Source organism: Herpailurus yagouaroundi, unplaced genomic scaffold (assembly GCF_014898765.1).
Source record: "Herpailurus yagouaroundi ecotype Mexico unplaced genomic scaffold, PumYag 164, whole genome shotgun sequence".
Classification (NCBI taxonomy): Eukaryota; Metazoa; Chordata; class Mammalia; order Carnivora; family Felidae; genus Herpailurus; species Herpailurus yagouaroundi.
In genome coordinates, this window is record NW_024412405.1 from 4,256,987 (window position 1) to 4,274,570 (window position 17,584).

A 17,584-nucleotide genomic window follows, 5' to 3' on the forward strand; every position below is an offset into this window, starting at 1 on the left:
TTTTCCATCTCCACGTACCTGACATGGGTGTGAAGCAGTTTCCCCGTACAACCCTATTCCCACGACTAACTGGACACTTCAGTGAACACGCTTCCCTTCTCTCCGCCTCCTCTACAGACCACGCACCCCTTTAGGGAAGGACCGCCTCTAGTTTTGCTCACAGGTACATCCACAGAGCACCCCAAGGGGCCTGCCATGCAAGGGACTCGACCTTTCATTCACTCATTCAAATATACTATGAAGGGCCTGCTAATGCAAAGTTCAGTATGCACACATTTGATGGCTACAAGTGTCATCAGTCACCACACTGCACACCTAATGCTTATTCCCCAGGGTAAAGAGGACAGTCCTAAACATTTTCCTAAAGAAAAACAGATAAAGTGCTAACGTTAATTCTGATGTAAGGACAATTGAGTACTTGGAGGCCGAGTACAACTCCGCGGCATGTGACCTGAACGCTGATAACGAGCAAAATCTGGAAATTCAAAGACAAGAAGACATTTCTCCATTTCAAATGGGGGGGGGGGGCAAAAACAGAAGAAAGGCAACAATCACAGAAAAACTGAAATCATTTGCAGTGTTCATTTGGACCAACCCAAACACACATTAAGGCGAAAAGTCGAAAATGAGACTACCACAAGTGGAATCAGAACATTTCTAAGGGAGGAAACAGTCCTCCATTTTTCGCTCTGCCACAGGGAGCCACTGAGGACCTGTCAACAGCATATCCAATCACAGCAGAGGGATCTGTGGAGAATCAGGAAGCTGATGGAGGAGCTCGTAGGGCATACAGGGCGGGAGCACGCTTTCTCGGAGCTGAGGCGTCAGGGTCCCAGCCTCACCGGAGCAGGACCTCCGTGGAGAGCATGGGAGGTGAGAGCATTAGGAGAAGAAAGACTCGGGGCTCGAACTCATGAACCGTGAGATCACGACCTGAGCCGAAATCAAGAGTTGGACACTCAACCGACCGAGCGACCCAGCCCAAGACAATTTAATCCCACGCCTTATAAGGATTTCTTTCTCACACTGGCTTTATAAGCAGCTCGGTATGTGTGCACCACAGTCACCACTGGTAAGAACTGCCATGAAGCCTTTACCCCAAGAGTCCACGTAGACCAGTGAGACAGTGCTCCTTACTCTGGGAGGTCTGATGGGGAGGGGAGCAAGGAGGTCTGTGCGAGACTGATGTCTCTGCATGTCCAGAAACACACTGGGGCCTTAAGAAGGGGCCAAGAAACAGAGTATGTACTAAACGTTACAAGGTTCAGAGGTCACTTGCAACACAAAAAAATTATTGTAGATACCAGAGAAATATAGAGCAACACCGTTTAAAAGACGGTTTCATTAAAGCATATCAATGATGGTCATTATGTGAACTAATTACTATTGATGACTTCTTTTCATTTATCAAATATTACTGTGTCATTAACATATGCCCGATATTATTTTTTTTAGAAAAATTTTTTTAGAAATTTTTTTTAAAATTTCTTTTAATGTTTATTTATTTTTGAGACAGAGGGAGACAGAGCATGAGTTAGGAAGGGGCAGAGAGAGAAAGAGACACAGAATCTGAAACAGGCTCCAGGCTCTGAGCAGTCAGCACAGAGCCCGACGTGGGGCTCAAATCCACGAACCGTGAGATCATGACCTGAGCCGAAGTCGGACGCGTAACCGACTAAGCCACCCAGGCGCTCCATGTGCCTGATATTATTAATGTGAATTTGGTTCTAACACCAAACCAGGTTCATTGGATGGATGATTGCTCTTTCTTTGCCTGAGGGGCTCCATACCCTGCCAGACCGGGTGCAGCCTCAGCATAAGCAGGTGATTCAGGGAAGACCCGGTCCTGAATACAGAGACGGAGGGATGCATGGTGGGTAAAGGGAATGGAGGAGGAGAGTAATGAACTTCCTGACTTCCACATATACCAGCAAAGTGAATAAGGATGGTGTTATTGGCTACACTTTTCAAACCAGGACATCAAGAACCAAGCCCTAGTGAAATTAAGTGAAATACTAAAGATTAAACAGAAAAAACGGGGCAGTAGTTAAAACATGCTAAGACTGGCCCAAGTGGTCCTATAAGTAACAGGTGGCTGTGGAAGACACAAGCTGCCTCCATCACCCACGGGGCCATGCTTGTGACCTCGGTTCACCTGGACAGAGAGTGCCATGACACTTTGCTGGGCCCATCGTCAACTGGCTTCGTGGCCCACCACACACGTTTCTACTCCATGGATTCCAGGTGAGAAAACAAAGAGGTTAACACTTGACCAGGATCAATCTAGCACCGTATGTTAATTGTACTGGAATTTTTTTTAATGTTTTAAAAAAGACTTGTCCAGGATCTCCCAAGATGAGAAAAGGCAAAGTGACGTGTGATTCTAGTCACGAGTGCTCTGTGGGAAGGGTTTCAGTCAGTCCCCAGAGCTGAACCTCACAGGTAAAGTTGTTCAGAGGAGAGCATAATGAACCAGAAATTTAGGAAACAATTCAACCTTCAAATGATTTTCTCCTCTCAAAGATACTCCTCAGAATTGGCTTTTATGTGCTTAAAATACGAGGCTCCAAGAGGCATATCCCTCATCCATGTCAGATGTGTTTTCAGCCACTTAGATAAGTGTCTTCCTCTTCTGCTAAAAGCCTGAATGAAAAAGAACGGCCAATTGATTTCCACAAAACCATTCATTCATTTATGTCTGTCTCTGCTGTCACTCCTCCCCTCCAGATAATAAATAATTCAAGCCTCTTCTATCTTCTCCTTACTCAGAGGACCCTGAAGCTTTCGCCTTTTACTTATTCCTCCCTTGACCACTTCCTATGAGCCAAAGACCTTTTTTATGCTGAATCAAACAAAACTGGGAGCAGTACTGAGAACGTACCATTGATTCATGCAGTGTCGTAATTCCCCTTTGGCTTTGTATCATCCTGTTTCTAAGTGGAGCGCGGCTCCCAACTCACTTTTTTTAACGACATCTATCTGCAGAGATGACATGTTTACTGAACTGTCCACAACGACCTCTAGAGAGTTTTCGAAAGATATGTCAATAAGAATCATTCCAACAGACTGGGTGCGTGTATGACACTTTCTCCTTAGAAGGGAAAAGATAACCCTACTGTGGATTGGAACAGAAGTTTTCAAAGCGTGGCACAAGAGGGTCGTTTCCATATAACGACCACTCTTAGAAAATGATGTTAGAGGTACTGATCTCGCATGAGTTTATTTGTGGCAATTGGTGAAAACCTGTTTCCTCTATGTCAAGGCTCTTCTGAAACTTCAAGGTCATCACCGTTATTGCCATTGTTTTGTCATTATTTTAATTTCTCCAGCAATTGGACGATGCTCAAGGGGTTTTTTGTTTGTTTGTTTAAATCCCAGCACATAGCCTAGAATGACAACAAGTGGAGGCATGGATGGGTTTGAGTTTTCAAAGATGAGGAAGTAGATACAGTGAATTAAAAACCCAAGTATTTCCCAGCTTAAAAAAAGAAAAACTTTTTTTGAGAACCACATCTCCACCCACCAATTGACCTTAATCTCCTTTTTTCTTTTAGAAACCAAAGCACATAGTTGGGGCGCCTGAGTGGCTCAGTGGGTTGGGCATCCAAATTTGGCTCAGGTCATGATCTCGCGGTTCATGGGTTCAAGCCCCACATTGGGCTCTGTGCTGACAGCTCAGAGCCTGGAGCCTGCTTCCGATTCTGTGTCTCCCTCTCTCTCTGCCCCTTCCCTGCTCCTGCTCTGTCTCTCAAAAATTAAAATAAAACATTAAAAAAAAAAAGCACACAGTGGTCTTCAACTCCTCTCCGATGATGGCTCAAGACACTGCGGTCTGAATGCCACTCACTCTTGTCCATTGACACTGCTCCTTGTCTGTTGTCCCAGTAGATCCTCCTCAAACATGTGCCCTAATCTTGTCACATCACACTGACTGCTCAGCAGACCCTGCCTCTGACACTGTGATGCTCCTGTTCCTGACCAAAGACCTCCTCCTCCCTTTGTGAACGCCTTTCGTCTATCTGCTTCCCAGAAGTGTCTGACCTGAGCCATGTATCCCCGTTGCCTAGCTCCTCCTGTAGCACGGCTGAAATAAAACCAGTATGTTCATTATCCCGTGTCTCTAAATAGACATCTCTAGCCTGACGTCAGACCCATATATACAATTGTATCCTGGGCAGCTCTCCTTGGACATCACGGGACCCAACGTGTCCTGGCCTGTCTCTCTTTCTCTGGGGCACATCTGAGCTTAATAAAAACACCATACACATAGTCGTTCAAGCGAAAATATTAAGTGCCAGTCCTGAATATTCCCTCTCTTTCATCCTCTGCAACTCCCAAATCAGTCCTATAGCCTAAGATTCCTTAGTACTCAAGTCTCCTTCAAATTCATCCACTGTTCTCCATTCTGAGGTCAATGACCAACACAGACTTCCCTCCACCTGGGTGTGGACTGCCACAAGAGCCTCCTAGCTGGTCTCCCCCACCCCACTCCTGCTCTCCTCCTCTGGTTCTCCATAGTCAACCCCACTAACACCAAGCTTTGCTCTCCACTCTAACGGGTGAAAGATTTTAATGGATTCCAATTACTCTTAGGAAAGATCTAAACATGGTTACATAGTGTATTGGGCCTTCACGATCTGGACGTTCAGGCTTAGGAAGGAAGAGTGTGGACCGAATTCGGACGTTCCAAGTTTGAAGAGCTGATAAGATACAGTGGCCTGCTTGGGTTCTGACCACATGTACATAGAGACCCTGATAGAAGCAGAGCCACAGATGTTTTCCTGGAATCTATCCACAAAGATGCTGGAAATGAAATAACCGAAATAAGACACATTTAAAGAAAAAGAGCAAGGCAAAGCACAGAAATTTTCACTAATCAGACAGCAAGTTCTGTTAATTCTTTCCCATAAATACTTCTCAAATCAGACTATGCCTCATCATCCCTATGGCCACCATTCTGATTTCAGCTTATTCTCCTGTCTGTTCCCCTTTCCAATCTCCCTTTTAATCCACCCACCATATCGCTACAGAATGACAGTCCTGAACGCAAACCCTATCACATCGCATACTCTTCAAAAATCACCCCATGAACTCTCTCATGTGATGAATACCATAAAAATGCATCCTATCTGTCCAAATATTGCACATTTGTTCCCCCCTCTTCCCAACGTGGGACTCTGTCTGTTTGTTCTTTGAATGTACCATGCACTCTCCATGATGTATGTCACAGAGAGCGTCTCCTCTGCCCAGGTTCCTCACCCGTCCATCATCAGTAGATGCCGCCCCACCCCCTTCCTTCAATGCCTGCTCGCTCCCTTTGAGAAGACCGGCCCCCTCCTCACACGCCTTCCCCGGAGCAGAACCAGGCACCTTGCTCTGCATTCTCCCCTAACTCCGACTTACAGAAACATGAGTGCTCACTTTCCAATCTCCCCTCTAGACTGTGAATTTCCCGCACCAAAGAAACCTATCCGCCCATAGAAGCTGGGTGTCCCGCATCATGTCTGGGCATAAGTGAATGATGGAGACATTTGAAAGCAACAGGTGTGAAGTAGGGAGACAAGCAAGGAATCTGGAAGAAAATGAGTCAAAGAGTTCCACCAGCACTTTTTTCAGGCAAGGAAAAAGTTAAGAAATTAGAGATGATCACAGAGTCAAAGTAGGTAAACATTTGGAGGTAAATGAGGCACATAAAAGGGTTTGATGTTTCAACGCAATAATGAAGCGGGAGCTAAAACGTAGTCATTAGGTAGGAAGGCATTTGAGGGGCGTATATAAATACCTATTTAAAGAAGTTTGGAAGGTAGAGAGGGAGGGAGCCAAACCATAAGAGACTCTTAAAAACCGAGAATAAACTGAGAGTTGATGGGGGGTGGAAGGGAGGGGAGGGTGGGTGATGGGCATCGAGGAGGGCACCTGTCGGGAGGAGCACTGGCTGTTGTATGGAAACCAATTTGACAATAAATTTCGTATTTAAAAAAAAGTAACCTTCAATTTAAAAAAAGAAAGAAAGAAAGAAGTTTGGAAGTAAAGGTAAGTGGACTTACAGACCCGTAGCTTGAACAGATAAGAGCAATGAAATAAAGAATAGTATTTATCTATGAGTTTGGAAAGTATTAAAAAAGTGTTTTTTTTAAAAAGTTAGCTTCCGAGAGCCTAGATTCTCTGAATTAGCAACATGTCCATCCCAGCCTCAGGGCCTTTGCACTTACTACTCACTCTGCCTGGCACACCCTTCCCACAGATAGTCACATCCTGGTTCTTTCACTTCATTCAGTCACTTAGAGGTCATCCTTTTATAAACTATGTAAAATGGACTTTCACCCCATTCTGCTGCCAGATCACTTACTAAATCTTTAAACTTCTTTGTTTTCGTCACATCAGTTGCTGCCACCAAAATTTTTTTTATCTACATCTGCTTGTTGACTAGCTTGCTCTGTCTCACCACTGTAATCGGAATTTCAAGGCGGGAGTGATGTTAGCTGCCTTGATTGCCCTTGGATTCTTAGCCCGCAGACCAGTCCTTGGAAAAGAACAGGAATTCAGTATATATTTACCGAATTCATAAATATAGGAATGAATGGGATAAAAAAAATGTAATCAACTTCATCTATTCAACTCAGTTAAGTTACCATGGCATGTTTACGTCTCTAAAGTGACATGAGGTGTGAGCCAACCACTGGGAGCATAAAAAGCCCCCTTTCATTCACCAAACAACCTACAGAAAGAGAGGGCATCACATTAGACTAACAGATGTCAAGTGAGACCACAGGTGTGGAACCCTCCGTACACAATGATAAGCCTTGAATAATGTAAGGCCAAAACTGCAGCAACACACAAAGAGACGGGCATTGGATGCACCCCTGGGACACAGCAGCCATGACATTCCGGAGTCTGTATAAAAAGGGAAATATACGAACAATGCCCTCAAATGTTGAATAACAGACATATCACTGTACTGATATTCTTCAGCTGTTCACTTTACGAGTGATAACAGAAATATATATATACATACATATACATGAAATATTTTTATATTTCTATATTGTTATCTAGAGAGATATAGATTAGATTTGGAGTTGTACATAGATATAGACATGTGACATTAAACATAAAGATCTTTATGGATGCCTGGGTAGCTCAGTCGGCTAAGCGTCTGACTTTGGCTCAGGTCATGATCTCGTGGTTCGTGGGTTCGAGCCCCGCATCAGGCTCTGTGCTGACAGTTCAGAGCCTGGAGCCTGCTTCAGTCTGTGTCTCCTTCTCTCTGTCTCTATGCCCCTTCCCTACTCATGCTCTGGCTCTCTCTCTCTCTCAAAAATAAATAAACATTGGGAAAAAAAAAGATTTACCTTCAGCAGCATATTTAATTTCTATCTTTTTCTTAATTGTGTTAGGTTCAGGGGTCCTAGATGATCACTAGTATGAGAGCTTTATTCATGTTTTCTTTCATTTCGATAACATTCAATAAAGCAGTGTTCACAAGATATTAAATCATTGTTATAATTCTTATATAAATACTCATATATCATCAATGCTGTTATAAAGAGAAGTATCCATTTAGAACAGTTGTGCTATGTATTAAAACTAATTTTAGTAGAGTCGTAGGTGCTATTGATCTATAGATCTTATTCTAAGATTACAAAATTTGGGGCACCTGGGTGGCTCAGTCGGTTAGGCATCCGGCTTCCGCTCAGGTCATGATCTCACGGTCCGTGAGTTCAAGCCCCGCGTCGGGCTCTGTGCTGACAGCTCAGAGCCTGGAGCCTGTTTCGGATTCTGTGTCTCCCTCTCTCTCTGACCCTCCCCCATTCATGCTCTGTCTCTCCCTGCCTCAAAAATAAATAAACATTAAAAAAAAACTAAGATTACAAAATTTAAATTGCAAGGTATGGGGCACCTGGGTGGCTCAGTAGGTTATGCGTCCAACTTCAGCTCAGGTCACGATCTCGTGGTCCCTGAGTTCGAGCCCCACATCGGGCTCTGTGCTGACAGCTCGGAGCCTGGGGCTTGCCTCAGATTCTGTGTCTCCCTCTCTCTCTGCCCCTCCCCTGTTCTCTGTCTCTCTCAAAAATAAATAAACATTTAAAATAATAAGTAAATAAATAAATAAATAAATAAATTGCAAGGTGAATTTTTTTTAAGCCTGGTTGAGAATTTTTTTTTTCACTTCAGATTAGTTGAACAATTTAATACTGAACGAAAACATAAATATTTGAGAACACCTAACAAAATATTTTAAAAATCAGAACAGTATGCTCGTGAACGAGGCAAAAAGATCAGTGTAACTGAACAGAAACTAGAAATTTATGCAAGGACATTTTGGAATTAAAATATGACAAAAATGGAATTACAATTCAGTGGATGCGACGCATATAGAAATAGAAGGGGGTGACTTTCATCTCACACCACACCATACATTAACTTTTACAAGGATCAGAACTTAAAATATAAAAATAAAAGCTTAAATAAGACAACGACTAACCATTTAACTTTAAAACAGACAACCAAAAGCAATAAATAAAACCAAAATCCATAGGAGACACTGTTTCTATAAATTATTACAATTTTAGATGCCAACCAACACCCAAAACAAAAACACAAGAGAAAAATAGGAGAGCTCTCTTCAGCACACGCTCAAGGAAATATTGGTATTTCCTAATGTAAAAGATAACATACAGTTGATAATGAAAAGTATAAACAATCCAATCAACAAATGAGAACAAGTATGAAGAAATAGGGCTCATACAAAATGGGGGAAACTCCTTCATTATTGGTAGAATAAAATTACACCTTTGGGAGAAGGTGCTGACAGCATCTGATGAAGGACCACATTCCGGGATGCCAGAGATGCAGGGATGGGCTTCCTCTGCTGATGGTGAGAATCTGAAGTGCCACAGCCTATTGGAGAGAAATCTGGCAGTTTCTACGCCACTTAAAATGGCACAGACCATTTGATTCAACACCACTGCCCTTGTGAATCAATACTTTAGTAATAGAAGCCCAAATCCTAAAACATAGTGTTTTATTTCCTATCAAAAAGGGAAGTCTAGGGGCACCTGGGTGGCTGAGTCGTTGAAGTGTCTGACTTGTGGTTTTGGCAGTTCACAAGTTCAAGCCCCACTTTGGGCTCTGCACTGATGGCATGGGACCTGCTTGGGATTCTCTCTTCCTCTCTGTCTGCCCCTCCTCTGCTCATGTTCTCTCTCTCTCTCTCTCTCTCTCTCTCTCTCTCTCTCTCTCTCTCAAAATAAGATAATCAACATTTTTTTTTTTTTACAAAAGAGAAGTCTATAAATAAATGGCTTAATAAATAATTCACACGCTATGGAATATTACTTAGCAATCAAAACAAAAATAGTTAGACATATTTACCGGCCAGAAAAGATGCCCATGTGGTTAACACAGAAGGGGACACATCTGAGTTAAAGGTAGTTATTTGGGAAAATACAGATGAGGTTTAAAGCCACAGGAATGGATGAGTCAACCAGGGACTTTGCAAAGTGTCAGGACCAAGCTCTAAGAAGAGAAGCCCTCAAGGATTCAAAGGAAGAGCTGCCACTGAAACAGGAGAAAGTCCCAAGAATTGCCAAAGAAGAGGCAGAAGTGGAGTGAGAAATTAACGAACATAGGAAGGACCATTGTCCACCAGATTTTGCCACATAAAGAGGGTTTAACTAATACGGATTCGGTGGCGTGGTCAGTGGAACAATCTGTAGAGTCAAGAGGGAGAGTGTGTAGGCAAGTTTTCCAAGAGTGACCATGAAAGCAAAGAAATGCATTGGCGGCCAGGAAGGTGAAGGGAGACTGATTACCCAAAGTAGGTATATTGGGCCCTGTATGTACAAAACACGTTCCGAGGAGAAGCGACTGAGGGAGCAGAAAGCAGGGGTAACTGAAGGAGGGAGGCAAGAGCGGGTAGGGTCTAGAGCACCGTGTCTTTCTTTGGACACACAGGGAGCAGCAACTCACGGCGGGTAACGGGAAATTAACACACCAGCACCTTCACAGACTTACTGGTGGGAAGATGCCCAACTAGCATCTGACGGCTGTTTTCTTGGGCGGGAAATTTAAGGATCTTCTAGGTGTAAGCAACCACATGCAGCACGGGAGGAGCGAGGGGGAGGTTATCGTCCGACACTGACATGAAACAAGCCTGCGTTCGCCCGGACCTCGCCTTCAGGGATCATCCAGCAGCTAGGTGTGCGCACACACAGGCCGGGCTCACCTGGGTTAGGCATGCGTTGCTTGAGTGCAAGGGGGAGATGAGGCCAAAGGGGTCGTTTCGTGGAAGGACCACAGGCCTGACCCGGGCACAGGGTGCGCCCAGGGGGTGAGACGGTCCCGGGACCAGCGTCCTGGCGTGTCGATGGGCTTGCAGCATTGCAGCAGGGGGAGGGGGGGGGTGCTCTCAACACCTGAGCAGCAGGCCCAACCAGTGAAAACGAGCAGGGAGGACCTTTCGGTGGAAGGAGCGTTTATGAAGACGAGCGAGGAGAGGAAAACTAAGGTGACCTTGGTACTGTGAAAGTTTTTTAATATGCAAAATAGCAACCTTTGTTGTAGAATTCATGTTTGGGTGCCGGGAGTGAACTAATGGTTCTGGAGTATATTCATGTGAAGTAGCTTCCACTCCCTTCCTACTGCAAACAGTGCTGTCCAGCCCCACAGACTTGGAGAAGTAAAACCGGGAGAGACACAGGCCAGGCACAGGTCCTGTTCCCAAGGCACTGAAGAGGCCGGAGCAGGGCGGACCTCACGCTTGTGCCCGTGGTGAACAGTAAGTCCAAGGACAGCTCCGGGCCTTCATGTGGCCCAGAACTCTCATTCCTCCCTCCTGCTCCTGCCTGCACCTCACTGAGGCACCTGCCGGGTTCACTCGCCACCCACCAGGCGTGACTCAGATAGAATCGCAGGACAGACCCGTCCAAACGCACTTCCTGGCCACAGAGATCCCAGAAGCATCAGCACTTTCTGTGGTGGTGCTCCAGAGCTTTCCAGCGATATCGTGCTTCAATGGGAAATTCTTATACTCTAGTTTTCGACTCTTCTATATAAGAGATATGGAACATGCAGAATTAGGCCAGAGCCCACGCCATGAGAAAGGAATGTGGGTGGAGATGTGGGTCCAAGCGATTTCTTCCTCTATATATTCTCTCTCTGACATGCTCTTAAAGTTTTCTTTCCGACTATAAAAGTAAAACATGCCGGGGCACCCAGGTGGCTCAGTCAGGTGAGCATCAGACTGTTGATTTCGGCTCAGGTCATGATCTCACAGTTGGTGGGACTGGGCCTCAGCAGAGTCTGCTTGGGATTCTCTCTCTCCCTCTTTCTCTGCCCCTCCCCTGCTTGCCCTCTCTTTTTCTCTTTCTCAAAATAAATATACTTAAAAGGAATTTTTAAAAAAATAAAACATGCCCACTATAGACAATTTAGGCTAATTCATAAAGGTAACAGAGAATTCCATAGTTATAATTAATTACACAAATAATTTTATTCAGTGTATAGTCATAATTAATATCTAATACTTATGTTTTCTACTTATATATGAATAATTATAACTAAAATAATTATATGATATATACAATTATACTTATAAAAACTGATTATTGCATCAGCTAGACTTCCACTGTTAGAATTTGAGTTTAGACCTTTCAGTATTTTTTTTAATGTTTTTATTTATTTTTGAGAGAGAGAGAGACAGATAGACAGACAGTGAGGGGAGGGACAGAGAAAGAGGGGTACAGAGGATCCAAAGTGGCCTCTGCACAGACAGCACCGAGCCTGATGTGGGGCTTGAACTCACAAACCGTAAGATCATGACCTGAGCCAAATTCAGACCCTCAACCGACTGAGCCCCCCAGGTGCCCCTAGACCCTTCAGTACATACATGCTTTAACACTAAATAATGAGTATTTCCCCAGATGAAGTTAAAAGTTCCATGTAAGCATTCTTGATTGGTCTCCTGACATCCAGACATAAGGCTCCCTTACTAGGCCCACAGGGGACTCTTTCTCGCAAGTTCTTACTCCTACCCTGGAATTCGACCACTTCCTGCATTGCTACCTGGTTGCAAGCGGGCACAGCGTGGCGACAAACCAGGGCCACAATGAAAAGACGGGCATGTGGACGCTGATGCCAGGAAGAGATGACGTGAGGAACACAGGCCAATTCGCCTTGTCAATAGATCATTCCCAATATGAGGATCAAGGGAACACAATACGGAAACACCCGATCCACTGAGAACAACAACAAAGCTGTGGATTATGATCCTTATCGACAAACCCTCTGGGCGACAAACCCGCATCGACATGCCCCCACTTTTCCTTCTATATTCCCTTCATCCTCCAAGATCCAGCCCAATTGTGAAGTGCCCTTGACCAGTGGCACACAATGAAATATAGTTTCTGACCTCCATTAGCACACCATACCAGTCCGCCACGGAAGTCCGTTCTTGACATTTCCCTGCTTCTTTTCCACTTTATAGATATTACCAAACACCGAGCGTAGGACGTGGTCCGATCTTTTGTAAGCAGTATGCAATTACTTTGATAAATTCATCAGGAGCGTTTTCCCCAGGTATTTGAAACATTTTACTGTTCTTTCATTTTACATTTCATCTAGGCTGCAAGAATTAACTCCAGTCACTACCATTGACCAGACATCATCGCTTCTTTTAATTTTCTGAAATTCTAAACTCAAATCATGCAGCTGAAACAAAAGTAACATAAGGCAGGAAGGGGCAGCTTCACGTTGTATTTGGTGACTAACTGCTCTCGGAACCGCCCCAATTCATGCCCCTCTGTCTCTCTGTGCTTCTGCCCAGCTCTCCCGGCTACCTTCCACCAGGTGTGTTCACTCTGACCGGCGATCACCCAGGTTCCTTGTAGAAATGGTGCAGAGGGTTGAAGGAATTTCCTCTGCAGAGGCACAGGAAGGAGAAATAATGACACTGTGCTAATGCAGTGCTATCCTACATATATTTCACCAAGACAATAACCCCAGGATTTCAGGGATTAAAACAAAAAAACTATGCTCATAATTCCTAAAGCTGCTGCACATCCCCAATTGTATCAATGAAAGAGTTAATCTTCAAACTTACAAGCTGATCAATGAATTCCTTTTGGAACTAAAATTATCCCGCAAGCCAGACGCATGCCTCTTTGGGGTCTGGTGAAGAGTGAGACGTTTTTTGTTCTCATTAATCATAGATTCTTTTTCATTCCTATATACATCCCCCACAGAAGACAAAAGAAAGGTAGAGATTTTTTTCCTTCTCAGTTATCATTATCTTTCACTCTCCTTTAGTGCAAAACTCAAGATCCGTTCAAAATGTGTTCCCTTGAACCACGTTACTTTACATGGAACATGTAATGAATGTCCTTTGCCAACCAAACCCTCGTCCTAAGAGGAAACCATTTTCTACTAATGTCATCTGTCACTTTAAGACGAGGACATACATGTGCAGAAGTTTTCAGAAGTGCCACAAGAGAAAGCATGTGTGTCTGGCAAGCCATTTTTGCTATAAATATGTTTCCCTCTTCATGATTATCTTCCAGAGAAGGTTCAGATGCAGCTTTTTATCTAGCTCAGAAAATCGTTTAAAAAATCAGGCATTGAAGAGAGCCTTTGTGGACTCATCAGAAAAGCCAGTGACAAACTGTTTTCACCATGCTAGCGTCCATGCAGAGCATTTGGTACAGATGTCACTCGAGTCCCTGAGCACTCCAAGGTAAACGATGCAAGGACAAAAGTTTACTGTCAAGGATAATGGGAAAGATCAAGCTGACAAGTTGAGCTTTGAAGCAGGAAGAAGCAGTAAAATTTGAAAGAAACAGAGTAACCAAATGGTTTCAGCCCTACATTCGTGAACTAAGTTTTTCTGCAAACACTGTATTATCATAGGCTGATACCCAGAAATATCCTAAAAATCCCTTTTCACGAATTGCTGGTTGTTGTTGTTTTTTTTTTTAATTGCTGTGTGTATGTTTCCTGAAAAGGTCAAGTTTTAAAGATTTCTGTACCGGCAGTATTTGGATCACAGTGTAACAATTTCTGAACCTGAAATTAAGAGGAAATACATTCAAGCATGCAAGACATCTTTCAAAGTCACCGTTCCATGCCCCCCTTCTGCATGTGGCATGCCGGAAGACCAGCCCTGATGCTGGCACCTGCACAGAATAATATTTCAAGAAGACAGCCATATGAGCAAAATGTCAAGCTTACTCACAGCACTTGATAAAATGATAGTGAGACATCTTTCCAGCTCAGACAGCAATCTCGCTCCGGGTTCCAGCATTGTCTTCGGCTACAACTGGAGTCCCCAGGCAATGCATTATTCAGAGCCCTTCCTCAGGTAACAGTTTACCCCGGGATGGATTATCGAACCGAGGCTCTGTTCCATGATCCTGCAGAAAGCTTCAAACTCATTCGCATGCCGCAGCTGGAGTTCGGAGAAGCCCCTCCCGGGTGGATCTGGGGCCACCACTGCTGCACGTGCTATTGTAGCGCCGATGATTGACAGGGCTCCGAGTGCCACAGTCCCGGGGATCGTCCGCTCTAATTGGTGCACGCACGCAGCCACATTCTGCCCGCACAGAGGTGCTGCAGTGCGGCTCGCCTGGTCCTGCCTGTTAATGGCTTTTCAATAGCTTGCAAATGGCAGCAAACTAGCTGATGAGTGGGCTGGAGGCAAGAAACCCAACCAGGGATCCTAAATCTTATTCGTGCACATTGTCCGTGAGCCCAATGTGACCAGATTCCTAGCCGGTGGCACAGCACACTATTTTTAGTTACCACCAGTTGCTGTGTGTGAACACGAAACGGAGAGCAGGACCTCAAAATACCACCTCTTAGAATCGGAGGTCGTAAGGTCCGCCTCTTCGTAATGAGGAAATGACATTCCATTTCACAACACATCTTTTCGGTTTTCTACACGCAGAATGTCAAACTTCAGTTAGCCCCCAAAAAAGCTTGTGGTTTGCGAAGCTTTACAAATTTAGGATTCTGTTACCTCTGCAGACCGTGATGGATATCACTGTACGACCGGATGAACGGAGTCTGACTGAATTGGAATCAGAAAGAGAGAGATATGTGGTCTTCAAGGATTACTGCAATAAGAATAAATAATATGCTTATCCTGCAATAGCCACGTTAGCAGAAGATGAAGGTCATGTTTAAGTCACTTACAGAGGCAAATTAATTGTTCTTACAAATTGAGACTTTTTATCATGATCTCTGCAGGTGATTTGACACAGTCTAGAATTTGTGTTTCGGATTTTGAGGGCATTGGAAAGAGAAATATGAACAAGTAGGTTAAATGTGTACATCCTTTTATGGCAAAAGCTTAGGTGTGGGATTCCCTTACTAAGCAAAACTTTAAGAGAAACACCTCCATTAAGCAGAAAGATGATAAAATGCAAACCTATGCAACAAAGGGTCGTGACTTAAGCTTTCAATGAGAAATCATTCCAGCCATTAATTTTTTTTCCTTAATGTTTATTTATTCTTGACAGAGAGAGACAGAGTGCGAGTGAGGGAGGGGCAGAGAGAGAGAGGGAGACACAGAATCCAAAGCAGGCTCCAGGCTCTGAGCTGTCACCACAGAGCCCGACGCAGGGCTTGAACTCATGAACCTCGAGATCATGACCTGAGCCGAAGTCGGATGCTTAACCTACTGAGCCATCCAGGCACCCCCATTTCAGCCATTTAAATAGTATGATGTCTAGAAGAACAAGTTCAAGGTCTGGGTCAGGACGACCCAAGTTCAGATCCAGATTCGATCACTTACTGGAGTACCAACTTGAACAAGTTATTTTATCTAGAGCCTCAGTTTCCTCATGGACACATGGGAAGTACAATTCCTAACCTTTGTTCCAAAGGTCAGAAAAACATCTACAGAGATTCTGGTTTGTACTGTCAGCATGCACTAAAAGGCTACCACCAGCATTAACGAGGAAACGGCAGCATATACTGAATGACTGCAGTGGACACAGTAACTTGTTTTCCCAGGAACTGGAATGAGGATTTTGAACTGTTACCAGTCATACGTATTCTTCATTCATTCTCTCATTCATTCATTCATTCATTCTACAATTAACTATTGCCTTTATATACAAGGAAGATACAGCCTACTATTTCAGATTTCCTGTCTGTTTCAGGAACACGCATGTCTGTTACCCAACAGAGAGCCAGGCTCTCACCCCGTGACAAGTCTTCATATACACAGACAGGAATTATGTATATGAATGTGGCCCAACATCGCTGGGGAAGGTGCTATCTACCTAGATATCACCACGCCCTCCTTTACACAAAGGTATGTTGTCTACCTACCTTCCTTAAATATACAGATTTCTTACTGTTCTGCAGGTTGCATGTCTTCACATAATACATTCTCGACAAACGGCATAAGACAACTGAGCTCTATCACACCATTTCCTCTTCGAAAGGAAAAATTAATGTAGGAGACTCAGATAAAGCATGGTGTGCGCTTGGCAAAGAAAATATGTTATTGAAACTAGGATTGATTGGGGCCCAAAAATCTGTTATTAACGAACCCAAAACCCCCTCAAGTCAGAACTCGGAACAAAATCCCCCGTGAACACTAACATCTCTCCCCATACTTGAGGGGCTTGTTACCAAATGCGTTTGTGATTCTCTGTTTCATTTATTCCACAGATATCTGGCAAGTCATTGTCCACTGAGACACCGGGAAGGCTGGTGTCGTTCCTCCCCTCATAGCGCTAGTCACCTGGTGAAGTCTAGACAGTCACGCAGGGCAGCGCGGGGCAGTGCGCTAGAAATTACAAGATGGGAAACGTGGATCTCTGACCCAAAGGAGTAATATACGATCCACTTAGAGTTGAAGGAGGCTACCCTAAGAGATGTATTCTACCTTTATTATAATACTCGGGATCTGCTTCTTACACATGAGCTGGATATATAGATAACCCCCCCAGATTAAGAAGTTCTCTCCTCTCTTTTATCTCTGAAAACCACATACTTGTATTCAAAACACTAGTAGAAGTACGTTCAACCACAGAGAAATACAGCTTTATGTTAATCTTCATTAACAAACAAAAAAAATGTATGTAGGCATTAATAAAAACAGAAAATAATTCTGGCTCTCTTCACTTCACTTCCTTTTATAAAATAGAAAACTACTGGTCATTTACAACTGGTTAATATTTCGTGATCTCTGCCCACCCCTAAGAAGCACAAACTCGGTGTTAGGAGATCAGAATGAAAGGTTCAGCATTCTTTGGATCTGATACAGTAAACATAACATCAGCAATGGTGATGGTAGTCAGGAAAGACTTCGATGGATTAGCTGCATTATTAGTAACTTCTCTTGCCGACTGTGCTCAGCAAGCACATTAAAAGAAGTTGCTTTTCTCAGTCACAAAAGTTACACCCTCACAAAACATTTCATTATCTTTCAGAATTATCACAATGACCCATTGTTCTCTTTGAATGTCACACATAATATTTCAAAAGCAATTTGGAATAACAGAGAAATTATTTTTTTCTCTTTTATGCGCCCAACAGCTGCTCACTATTCACACTATTTCCGATGAAAACACAT

At 43.8% G+C, this 17,584-nt stretch overlaps 1 protein-coding gene across 2 annotated transcripts in view; it reads right to left on the bottom strand.

Moving 5' to 3' along the window:
- The window catches only part of MYO16 (myosin XVI), a 491,281-nt gene extending 476,954 nt beyond the window's left edge, over window positions 1-14,327 (bottom strand). For both annotated transcript variants that reach the window (XM_040487087.1, XM_040487086.1), the window contains exon 1: window positions 14,231-14,327. In XM_040487087.1, the coding sequence (XP_040343021.1) occupies window positions 14,231-14,258 (28 nt within the window). In that variant the 5' untranslated portion in view covers window positions 14,259-14,327. The remainder of the gene's footprint in view (window positions 1-14,230) is intronic.
- Between the last annotated feature and the right edge of the window lie 3,257 nt (window positions 14,328-17,584).